The 12,447-nt window shown below is 36.6% G+C and overlaps 1 protein-coding gene across 5 annotated transcripts in view; it reads right to left on the minus strand.

Moving 5' to 3' along the window:
- Window positions 1-789: 789 nt before the first annotated feature.
- Window positions 790-12,447, minus strand: part of LOC121380778 (ligand-gated ion channel 4-like) — an 83,377-nt gene continuing 71,719 nt past the window's right edge. For 4 of the 5 annotated variants that reach the window (XM_041509747.1, XM_041509748.1, XM_041509749.1 and 1 more), the window contains 3 exons: window positions 12,301-12,447; window positions 6,880-7,073; window positions 790-5,939 (listed from right to left, as the gene is read on the minus strand). The exon at window positions 12,301-12,447 is cut by the window's right edge and continues 115 nt beyond it. In XM_041509747.1, the coding sequence (XP_041365681.1) occupies window positions 5,571-5,939; window positions 6,880-7,073; window positions 12,301-12,447 (710 nt within the window). In that variant the 3' untranslated portion in view covers window positions 790-5,570. The remainder of the gene's footprint in view (window positions 5,940-6,879; window positions 7,074-12,300) is intronic. The other variant, XM_041509746.1, reaches the window with a different exon arrangement.

Here is a 12,447-nt window from a genome sequence, read left to right on the forward strand (position 1 = left end):
TACCACGGCCTTTGTTACACCAGTTGTGGAGCACTAGCTGGAACAAGAGCATATTTTTTTAATATACATTATCTTTTTGGTACGTATAACCACATGAATGTGCATATTATGATATATATTATAGAGACTGGTAATATATACTAAGCAATAAAAGTAACAGAAATTGCAAAATAATATTAACAAGTTGTGTTTCTTGTAAAACAGACAGAATAATATTGAAATGATGCTATTTTGTTATTTCGGGTTAACATACATTTAAAAGAGGTTGTTGTTTTATTTAATACCATTTGTGATAATGTACACTATGGAGATTGATTATTTAGATTTATGCGCGTTTCTTTTGTTGTTCAGTGTATGTAATGGAAGTACCAGAACGTGTGACAAAAGTCACGAACACCCCCACCTGTTGTATTTCACGAACTTTAGTATTTAGCACATTACATGTAGAGTATGTATAAAATCTAATTGTTAATAAAATTATTGATTTTTCTTAGCAGGAGTCCCCACCTCTCCCCGACCGTTTAAAGTGTCCCTTTTAATGTCTTTTTTAACAAAAGAATCATTCACAATATACACACTAACCTGCTCTGAAAACGTCTCTGACCATCTTTATTAAACGCATTTCCGACTCATTTGCCTTCGTGACTCTCCTGTAATTACCCTTTTAGAAACTTGTGACCCCCCTTTACAAAATCCTGGATCGGCCCCTGTCCCATGATACCGTAGTCTCCGTCCTTAGAAAAAGACTGGTTCCACTCCTGATAATAAAATTAAATGAACAAAGACACAAAATATTACATTTTTATTACGCAAGTTTATCAAATTAAAAGCGGCAGACAGAATGCACTTAAACTGTGGTAATCAAAGATGGCGGCTGTAATATAAACATGGGTATCTGTGACCAGCATCAGATATATGCGAACCAGTTACAACAGAGTTAAACAGCACACGTGTATAATTAAACACAGGAATACCACAAAGACATTTATTGTGAAAACACATACTAGCATACACAGAGTAATTAACCAAATCAAATGGACGAAAGAGGAAATGTTACAAACGCCTGAGTGTTCAATCATGTACTAAAGTTTTCACCATCTTCCTACCTAAACGGGGTGTGTGTGTGTGTGGGGGGGGGGGGGGGGGGGTGGGTTGGGGGGGGGGGGGGGTGGTGGTTGGGGTGGGGGGGGGGTAGGTGAAATCAGAAGCATGTTCAGAAGGGCCATCGTTAGCTAGACTGGTTTTTTGTTTTGTTTTTTGCGCCCAACGTTACATATATGTGATCTGAAAGAAGATAATGATACCAGTCAAGTTGTTAACAAGCGCTCGGCCTTCTAAACACGCTAATTAATCAAGGGCTGTAGCTGCTGCTGAAGGAAGTTGTTCCCCTTTCTGAGATCCTTAAAAGTAAGATAGAAACAATGGAACTCTGACAAGAGTTTGTCAGCAAGAGGTTGTCAGCAGCGGTTTTAAAAACATTATTATTATTTTTTTTTAAAACAGGTTTATTATTTTTCTAGATTCGTGTTCACCTGTATAAAACGACGATTAAATGTCAGATCTTGTCGTTGCATTTTCCTTGTTTGAAATAAATAAAATTTTGCATTGTTATCCCCATGACGTCTGTTTGTCACTGAATAATGTCTAAAGATGCGTGAAACAACCGCAGTGAATGCCGGTCGAGTCTTCCAGTGTTTGGGATTATTCAACTAAAACGCCGTGTAGTACATGATGTAGGTTAGCAGTTATTTGAATGGGAGCTACGACAGTGAGTAGTGAGATATGGATTAGAAAGATACACAAAAAAACATCCTTATTGTTTAGAACTTTCCTTTCATATCTTCTTGGAGATTATGACAGTTCCAAGATTGCTTTTTCTTTTGTTAGTTGGTTCAATTCAAAATAATTATTACTATATAGATTTGTTTTTTGAAGATTACTAAATGTCTTATTTGTGTTTGGAGAAAATATTGTAATAAAAAGGGTACCATTTAAGAAATATGGCTATGAAGTAAAATTACGGTAAGATATTCATCCATAGAAGCATAATCGATATTATGAAAATAGTCTATCGACGACCAAATATATTGACTCAAATGTAGAAAATTCGCTGTTAGTCGATGCCAGTTTGCCAGGTTTTGTAACAAATGGTCCCGTTTACACCTGCTTTGTCACCGGTCTGGTACCGCGATAGCATAGCAGATATATTTATGTCTATGCGATATCAGAATACAGCCGAGTGTGGGTAGTTTGATTTTTAAAAGTTCTCCACAAATTGAACATGCTGAATTTGACTTTAATTGTCACTTACTAGTGCATAATATCTTACCATTAAGATACTGTACCATGGTCCATAACCATACCACAACCAGGTCATCAAGGGTTGGATTACATACGTAGATATCCCTGGCATTCAGTGTTGAAACAAAGACCGTGTTTCAGCGTTGCCGGTCACGTCAGTCATGAAACGTGACCATCTAATTTTAAAATATTCTACAACACACAAATCTTGTTCTTCAGGAAGACAACTGTTTATTTCTAATCACTTTTGCAAAAAAAGAAAGAAAAAAAAAGAAAGATGTGTATCTATAATCAATATGAATTAAAGATTAATTCAAAACATTGTAAACATAATGATTTTACAAATCCCAATAAACTATTAATAGATTCATTCAAAAGAACTGACGCTCAAATACAAAACTAGCGTTATATTACACAGAAGACGTAGTCAGTTCGGTTGTTCTGAGAATAGCTAATGATAATCATTTATCAAGAACACATTTCATATATATATTGTAATCTCATAGCTCCGAAGGCAACCCAAACAACTGAAGTATGTCAAACGTAACACGTATCAGACTTTAATGACAAATGCAGTATTCTAGTTACACGTGTTATATTTTTACATTTATTTGCAATAAATAAAGTTCTACAAATTAATCGACCACACACATAATCTTTGCATACGATGTGTTTGCACGCCGTGTAATATAAACACTGACGTTCTGTACGACTAGATTCCTGTATTATCACGAATCGACGGATCCCCAAAAATATGTCGACAGTCTGCAGCGTGATAGGTCCGTCAAAACACAGATGTGTTGCACACAGACAGCCAACTTGTCGGCAACATTCACCTGGCATCGTGTTACGGAGTGTTCGACTTAATTGAACGCGTGCAATTTCGTCTAAATATTTTTAAAAAGAACACAAAAAAGGGAGAAGATTATATTAGTGATTTAAATTATTTGGTTGAACTTTTCTATGTGCTTATAGTAACAGGTATTATTTACATTTTAAAACCAAAATTTAATAAATTACTTTAGCCGGAAGCCGCCATTATGCAACTTTGATTCCCGGAGGTGCTCAGGTCGTAGGATCGAACCTGCTCTACGACTGGTGTATAAAAGGCCGTGATTGTACTGTCCTGTCTGTGGGAAATGTATATTAAAGATCCCTTACTACTAATGGAACACTGTAGCGGGTTTCCTTTCAGACTACGTATCATAGATACACCCAGTAGCCTATGGTTAATTGATGCGCTCTAGTGGTGTCGTTAAACAATACAAACCTTATGCTACTTGTAGGCTATAGTGAAGCCAGTACACCACGGTTGGTATATCAAAGGCCGCTGTATGTGCTATCCTGTCTGTGGCATAGTGCATATAAAAAATCCCTTGCTAATAAAATTACTAAATGTATGACATCCAACAGCTGATTATTAATATTAATAAATCAATTTGCTCTAGTGGTGTCGTTAAACAAACAAACTTTATGCTACTTTGATACTATACTTTTATGATCAATTTCTCTGTGTCTGTAATCAGGGAAAATACATATTATTCCTGCCACGATGACTATTAGGCTAACGTGTGCATACATTAACGACTGGAACATGTCATATTTTATTAAAAAAAAATAATAATCGTAAGCAAAACACAAAAAACAATGGTTAATCCAAAATCGACCGTGCCAAAAACACAAAACCGCCTCTAAATATTTATATCTAAAAGTATTGCACACGACTACTGTCGCTAATCATCCAATCAAGTGTTTGTCTTACCAATCACAAAACAATCTTTACATTAAATAATAATAATAATAATAATAATCATAATCATGAAAACAGTTGTTGCCTATAATCCTTTTTACAAAACGCGACCTGTGCGTAAAACAACAAGAGTTATCTCCCATAGACGATAATTGTTATTTTTACACAAACCGATCTTTGTGAACGAAATGGTCAACAGCAGTTATCTCCCGTAGATCAGTCGAGAAAAAAATCACAGTTTGTATCACAAATAAACGAATTATGGTATTATAAAACTACTTAATCAACGTAAACTCAATAATTGTTCATACAACATCGTTTCAACCACAATACAGCAGGTAGAAACCTGTAAATTCCATTGTATACGGTAGCTGTATCCTGTTGGTAGTTGAGTCACCATACCATCCATGATATTGAGCTACAGTATTAAGTCTCAAATCCAGTCTTCAAACATAAAAAAACATGAAACATTTTAGCACAATAAATTAATAACAATAAAAAAACATCATCAAAAAGATTCTCCGAAAGAACAAATAACATTTGTTGTCCAAAAAAAGTTATGTCATAAACACAATAATTACAGACTCCAAGTCATCCATTCGAATCACTGCAGTTAGATCCAGAATACAACAACACTATTCCCACAAGTAATTCCCACAAAACAATACTAATTCAAATGATGCAGTAATTCTCCAAAAGCATGCAAAGTATATTCCGGTGAAAACATGTAATTTCGATAATACGTGTACTTCGGTCACGAAAACGCGTACAGAGATCTGAGATATGTGTAGAATATTACTCGGATCACCGCAGAATATTCCGATCTTCAAACGTCATCCTTAACACATGTCGTCTGAATAACTTGATTTGAAACATGACCCGCTGCAAAGATCTTGAATTCAAACCTGCGAATCAAGATGGTAAGTTAAGTTTGGATTTGAATCACAGAACTAATCTCCAATTGAACCACACAAAAAACGTCTATCCTACAGGGATGAAAGCGTACCCTCCTTAGGGTTCCGCATGTCTCACCAGGCAGACACATCATATAAACAACATCCAGTTCAGCATCGCTAGTGAAAGAAGCTATCTTCATATCAGCCAGGCAAATCCAAACACTAATGGTCATCTACGTTAATCATGGCACTTGACACGAGCCTTGCATCGCTTTACTTCATACTGGCGATAAATAGTGACGATTTCCAGCAGAACAGCCAAGTCTAAAAGACATCTCCTGTAGAAAAGTCGTCTCAGTAGAAATGTCCCAGTAGAAACGTGAAGTCTTAAAAGACTCTTCCAACAGATCTGTTAACCTAAAGGCTTCATTGTTTTCAACCCGCCACTCTTTTTACTCTCATGGACAAAGAATTTCGTTGGTCTTGAAAACTGTTTCATAACTTCTGAAGTAAAACCCATGAGTCATGATGTTCCTATAGAATTGGCGGACCCGGACCACAAAGAAGCAACATATATATTTGTTTTGTTGCTGAATATTTTGTTAAAAAGGAAGGACCACACTTCAGACGTAACTCGATCCGAATGCTGTGGAATGCGGCGATGGAAGAAAAATGCCAAGAGTGACGCAAGTAGTTATGATCATGAAGACAATGAGCAGACAACGATCGAGAATCAGAGCCAGTTGCTGCCACTCATACTTGATGTGGTCTCGCCGGTCCTGGTCCGCCAGCCGCATCTCATTTTTCTCAATAGTCTGATACACCTTCTGTAGCACCCGCATGAACTGTCTCTCAGTATTATCCGTGGTGTGGGAAGAAGGAGTCCCCGGTGCTGTGTGAATTTTTCTCGTGAAGCGGGGCGATAGGCCGCCATTTTCTGTTAATGTTTCGTTCTCGTATTTCATATAGTAATCACTTTGTGGTATTGGATGCTGGAAAATTAAATCGAATACAGATAAGATCTTATTGAATAATGCAATGTTAGATAGAGACAGTTATTAGGAAAGTGATATGTTTTATTAAATGAAAGAAAATTTCAATGAAAAGCTGTCGCTGGTAATTGCCTCTTTTGGAAAGTAACATGGTCGCTAACATAAACAATAGACACATTACAAAGCTAAGAAAATAGAACAACTTAAAATAAAAGTTACAATACATTTTATTGGCTTTCTTATTTTATTATTAATCCCCGTCGGTGGGCTATTTTTCGTTCCAGGCAGTGTTCCCCAACTGATGTAACAAAGGCTGTAGTATATACTATCCTTTTTATGGGATGTTGCATATAAAAGGTCCCTTACTACGCATTGAAAAGAGTAGCCCATGAAGTGGCGACAACGAATTTCCTCTCTCAATATCTGTATAGTCCTTAACCATATGTCCGAAGTCATATAACCATATTTAAAATATGTTGAGTGCCTCGTTAAATAAACCATTCCTTCTTTCCTTCTCATTTTATTAAATACATTCTGTCATTTTAGACGTTGAGTGTACTGGGAATTTTGACAGCTACAAGTCATTTGTCTAATGGCCAAGCCATTCTGTTTGATTTGCGCTTTTCTTTCTCCCATTGTGTACTTCTTTCAAAAGTAATTTTGTTGAAATAGTAATCTAACTGAAATATCTGATGGTTTTTTTCTCCGAGTCCCATAGGAACAATTATGAAGTGGGGGGGGGGGGGGGGGGGGGGGGGGGCACGGAGCTCGCTAAAATATAAAATGATTGTCAGTAATTATGGCTAAACACGTGCATGCTTTTTTAAAACTAAATTGTAAACTTAATTCCTTCTGCTTTCAATTCCCATTTCCCAACAAGACCTTTCAGAATTTGTTTATAGCAACCATCGTCACCGCATGCATGAATGATCTTTCTTACCATTCCCCGCTCCGGAGCCTGGGCTTTAGAATCCACCTTAATGAAGAGAACCTTGGCGAGCACTCCAAAAAATATGGTTCTAAGGTATCCGGGAATCTCCTGACCACGCTGTCCCTTGTGGTGGATGTTGAGCGTCAGCACAGTCATCGCCGTCGCAGAGGACACCACGGCGATCGTGATGCCGTAGTAGAGACCTGGAACATCAAGAAACATAGTGACAGGCGATGATTTTAAATTAGAAATCATTACAGACCATGTGATTTTAAATATGCATGAAGGCTATTTTGAAATGACAACTAATTTTGGGTGGGTGTCACTAAATATATGTTGATACAGTTGAATGTATTTTAAAACTGTTCATTCGATATTCTACATTTTACTGCCCGAAACCTTAGTGATATAAGGCATGTAAAACACACACACACACACACACACACACACACACACACACACACTCTCTCTCTCTCTCTCTCTCTCTCTCTCTCTCTCTCTCTCTCTCTCTCTCCATTTTACGAGAGTACGAGACTTCATTTGTAGGCAGCCGATTTTAAACATCATTTATGACTAGGCGGGTGATTTGTAGCCCGCCTCGTCAACTCTTTACGAGGGCAATGGCGGGCTCGATCAATAGCCCACCTTAAACCACAAGGCCTGTAGTTACAAATGACGTGATTAGTGTTCTTCACCCATACATTAGAGGTAATACCGTTTGAGTGTGGATTTACCAAGTTTGAGATAATTAATACAGATTGACGTAATATTATTATGCATAAGAGCCTTCACTTTCATTTTCGTGGGTATATCTCGTGACGGTCTATGTAGTGGCCTTACACCTCATCAGTGTCGGGGTTTGTACCGGGATGCGAACCCAGTACATACCAGCCTTGTGTCCAGTGGCTAACCACAAAACCACCGAGACCTGTGCACTTGGAAGTCAAAATAATAGTCTCATTGTACGAGTTTGTTACTTCTTCCAGCGGCCAAACGGAATTAGAAATAATTCGGCCAAAGGTCATTACAAATGTATTTATCCGTATAATGCGTTATATTTAAATCATGTTAAGCAACGACAGTGTTTTATACAACAAGAAAAAGAAAGATGCGTGTATATTTTATAGGGGGAACAAGCAGAAGTCTTGTTGGGGCTGAACACTCAGTATAGTCTGCATATAGTACAAAGCAATTAATTTGGCCTTATTGGTAAGGTATATCTCGCAATGCCATTTAATATGGCGCGACCTCTTTTAGAATATCAATAAACAGCACTGTGTGTATGTCATAAGATAGATGTATGTCCAATTACTTACTGTTAACAATCGTTTCATTTTAATATTATTTAGCTGTACAAAGGTCAAATGTTATTTAAATTATGACAGATTATGTCACGATAGTGTTTTATACAACAAGGAAAAGAAAGATGCGTGTTTATTTTATAGGGGGAACAAGCAGAAGTCTTGTTGGGGCTAAACACTCAGTATAGTCTGCATATAGTACAAAGCAATTAATTTGGCCTTATTGGTAAGGTATATCTCGCAATGCCATTTAATATGGCGCGACCTCTTTTAGAATATAAATAAACAGCACTGTGTGTACGTCATAAGATAGATGTATGTCCAATTACTTGCTGTTAACAATCGTTTCATTTTAATATTATTTAGCTGTACAAAGGTCAAATGTTATTTAAATTATGACAGATTATGTCAAATCAATCCAAATAAATCCAGTTTGGAATTAATCTGGATATTGTTAATAACAGACTAACAACATTATAGATTCACTGGATAGTAATTCAAAAAGCTATTCTGGATAGTATGTCGATTTGTAAATAGTTCATTATTTAATAGTATATACATGCTACAGTGCATTCGCCACATGCCGAAAGTCGGTATTTACATTCAATCAAAGTTACACCATAATGCAAGCTAATTACACAAAAAATCACTTCATGATGCCATTGTCATGTTAGTTGCATGCCTATAAAAACATGCTAATATGTGCTAACGATTCTCATCGTGCCACGCGAAATGTTATAGAATCGTGATTGATAGATACACGCTAGTGAACATCACAGTTGAAAAACATGAACGTAAACTATTGTGGAATTTAATACACCCTTCACAGTAAGAATATCTTCGACTAGTTGGAAAACAACATTCAAAGACGGTTTTTCATTTATTATCGCAAAGGTATTAACACGAACTGATTATCAAAACCTTATCTAGATCTAATTTTAAGTCATAATATTCTTTAACATAGTACACAATAATTCTCCATAACAAACAAACGAAGATTTGAATAATTTAAGAAAATAGAGTTTATGTCACCATAAACGTATTCTGAAGTATCATATACATCAAATCAATGCCAACATGTCTTCAAGAAACATGTATTGTACGTTATTTCAGAGATTCAGTAATTCCATAGCAAAGTATGTTCCATCTTTCTACCTCAAAGCTACAAAAGGCCTACCCAACATTTCATATCTGAACGAAACAGTTAAAGTAACCAAGGCCGTATCGTTGTAACAACATTCTGAAAATCTCAGAACCATCCAGTTCAAATGCAATTTTATTTACAGTTTTAAACATTGGTATCATCATTCGTTGGCATGATAACCACCCTTTGAAGTGTTGCACGAATATTTTCCTTTTGGATGTGCTACTCCCCAGTTTAATTACAAATAGACATTTGGAGAGGGCCTAGTAAGTTGGCAAACTTGTACCCAATCCTTTTGTTGTTTATGCAATAAAATAATTATGTTTTTAATCAAATTACAAATTATTTTTTTACGCAGTCCAATAATCTGACCTCACCAAACTACAAAAGACAACCGACGAAAACTTTGGCATAAACGAATTTAATATATTGTCTCATCTTCATTGTTTGCGTAATATTAAAACAAATTGGTAATCAAAGGTAAATGCAAGACAAAACATTTAATGCACTGATAAAAATATAAATAAAGCATACCGATAGCCATAAACAACGTAATGCGTATTTCACCGAGTATTTTCTTATACAAGTGCCATATCATATATATTGTATATTAAGCATGTGAACAAACTACATATTGGTAACAGCTATAAGCGAAAGAGAAGTCTGTTCATACAGGAAACAATGGACCAAATTGCGTTTAAAGTGAAAAACATAACTTTATGTTGATTGCAATATCACAGTATTGCATGTGAAAATAGTTTTGCACCTGTGGTGCTTGCACTCGTCTCCCTATAATATTAATAGCAAATGTTTTTTTTAATTCTTCAATATGCCATGATAAGCAATGCTGAATCAAATGTTGCTTTATTGGAAACACCCCACAAAAATAAATTGTGTTTTTGTTTGTTTCAAACTCATTTTATTAAAACATTTTCACGATTTGAACAATATCGTCTTGCAGTTACAATTGTTACCAGTATGTCATTTGTTCGCATGCTTAATCACATACAATTATATATGATATGACATTGCTATAAGAAAATAGTCCGTGAAAAAACCCATTGCGTTACTTATTCCTCTTAGTATAAAATTAATGTGTGGATGTGTTTTCCTAACTTCATGTAAAATATTTTTAGTTCAGATACTTTTAGTTACTTTCCAGGTATTTTGTTTATTGTGCATTGTGCCAAACATAACGAGCAAAAGGTGCAGCACAACCATGCCAGTGGCGGATCCAGAAAATCCATTTAGGGGGACCCAATAACATGAGGCGGAATGCCAATGGAACTTTGGGGGAGGTTTGGAGGGGATCGTAAAAAAAATTAAAATTAATATATAATAAAATTATAACTGTTGCAACATTTAAGGGGTGGGGCGGGCCCCTGGAACCCCTAGATCCGCCTCTGTATGCAAATAATGTTATTTGTTTTACATCTGAACGTAAACATAAAGTCTGATTATGTTTGTATCGTACCAGGATCCTAAAAATCCAGGAGTAAACAGAAGGTCACGTTGTAAACATTCTGCTACATGGATACTTGAAAGTCTATGCTAGAAGCCGACGTGTTATATCACGAAAGAACACGATTATTGCACAAGCTGATAAACGTGTGAGTAAAGGATTTCCACCGGATGGTAAAGACTTGTCTGAAGGTGTTATATACTCTCATGTTGAAGACATAAAATGACAAGGGAGAGAAAGAAAGTCATACATTCTAAACACCAAATATACTAAGCTGTGCAATTGTGCAAAGGGACTACATTTAAGAAGTGCAGTCTAAGAATGGTACAACTATTACTAAAGCCACCGCGTGCTACAAACACTAATACGTGCTAGACAGAGAATGTGCATCAAATCAGCAGGAAGGAACAGTTGCCAGTACAGACCAAAGTTACAGGACAAAAAAGGTGTAAGTATCAATTTTCAATGCTGTCAACTCAATTTGTACGATGACACGGTAACAGCAAAGATTTTCCGTGTTAAGGGACTTTAGCGACAAGACAAGATCACATGACAGAGTAGACTACTTGTTAGGAATCTAAGCGACAGAAAGTCTACGTGTGGTGAACCTAAGCAACAGCAATGTTTGGCAAAGGATCTAACAACACGATATGAGTGTGAGTAAAGCTTTTACATGTTTAAGGACTCAAAGTGACATGAACATATAGTTGTGTATAAAAGCTATATTTGTCGAGAATCTAAGCGACAGGAAGTCTATGTGTTAGGAACCTAAACGACATGAAAGTATGGTGAAGGATCTACCATTTGATATGAGTGTGAGTTATGCTTCTAGATGTTTAATGATTCAAGCGACATGTGTGAGTATAAGCTATATTTGGTCAGAACCTATGCATCAGAACGACAATGAGTTTAGGACCTAAGCGACATGAAGGTATGGTAAAAGATCTACAGCACGGTATGATTGTCAGTAAAACGTTTACATTTAAGGACCCAAGCTATAGGTGTGAGTATAAGCTCTATTTGTTAAGAACCTAAGCGACAGGAAGTCTGTGAGTAACCTAAGCGACATGAACGTATGGTAATGAATCTACAACACGGTATGAGTGTCAGTAAACCTTTCACATGTTTAAGGATTCAAGCTATAGGTGTGAGTATAAGCTCTATTTATTAAGAACCTAAGCGACAGGAAGTATGTGAGTAACCTAAGCGACATGAAGGTATGGTAAAGGATCTACAACACGGTATAGGTGTCAGTAAAGCTTTCACATGTTTTAGGACTCAAGATATAGGTGTGAGTATAAGCTATATTTATTAAGAACCTAAGCGACAGGGAGTCTATGTCTATGTGTTTAGGAACCTAAGCGACATGAACGTATGGTAAAGGATCTACGACACTGTACACAGGGTGCGAGTAGAACAATACTCTACGTGACATGAACGCAGTTACATAGGACAAGTATGCGGGTTTTTTATTTCTATATTTGTTTTAGGTAGGTCAGTCTACGTGATACACCAGTACCCACCAATGAGCGGCAAGACATCAGACGTTGGCGGAAGCATGTCGGCCACGATCATAAGAAAGACCGTCATGGATAACAGAGTTGTGATCCCCATGGATATTTTCTCCCCCGAGTCAGACGGCATGTAGAATCCGAGGAGGGAAACGAGTG

This window comes from Gigantopelta aegis, chromosome 9 (assembly GCF_016097555.1).
Source record: "Gigantopelta aegis isolate Gae_Host chromosome 9, Gae_host_genome, whole genome shotgun sequence".
Lineage (NCBI taxonomy): Eukaryota > Metazoa > Mollusca > Gastropoda > Neomphalida > Peltospiridae > Gigantopelta > Gigantopelta aegis.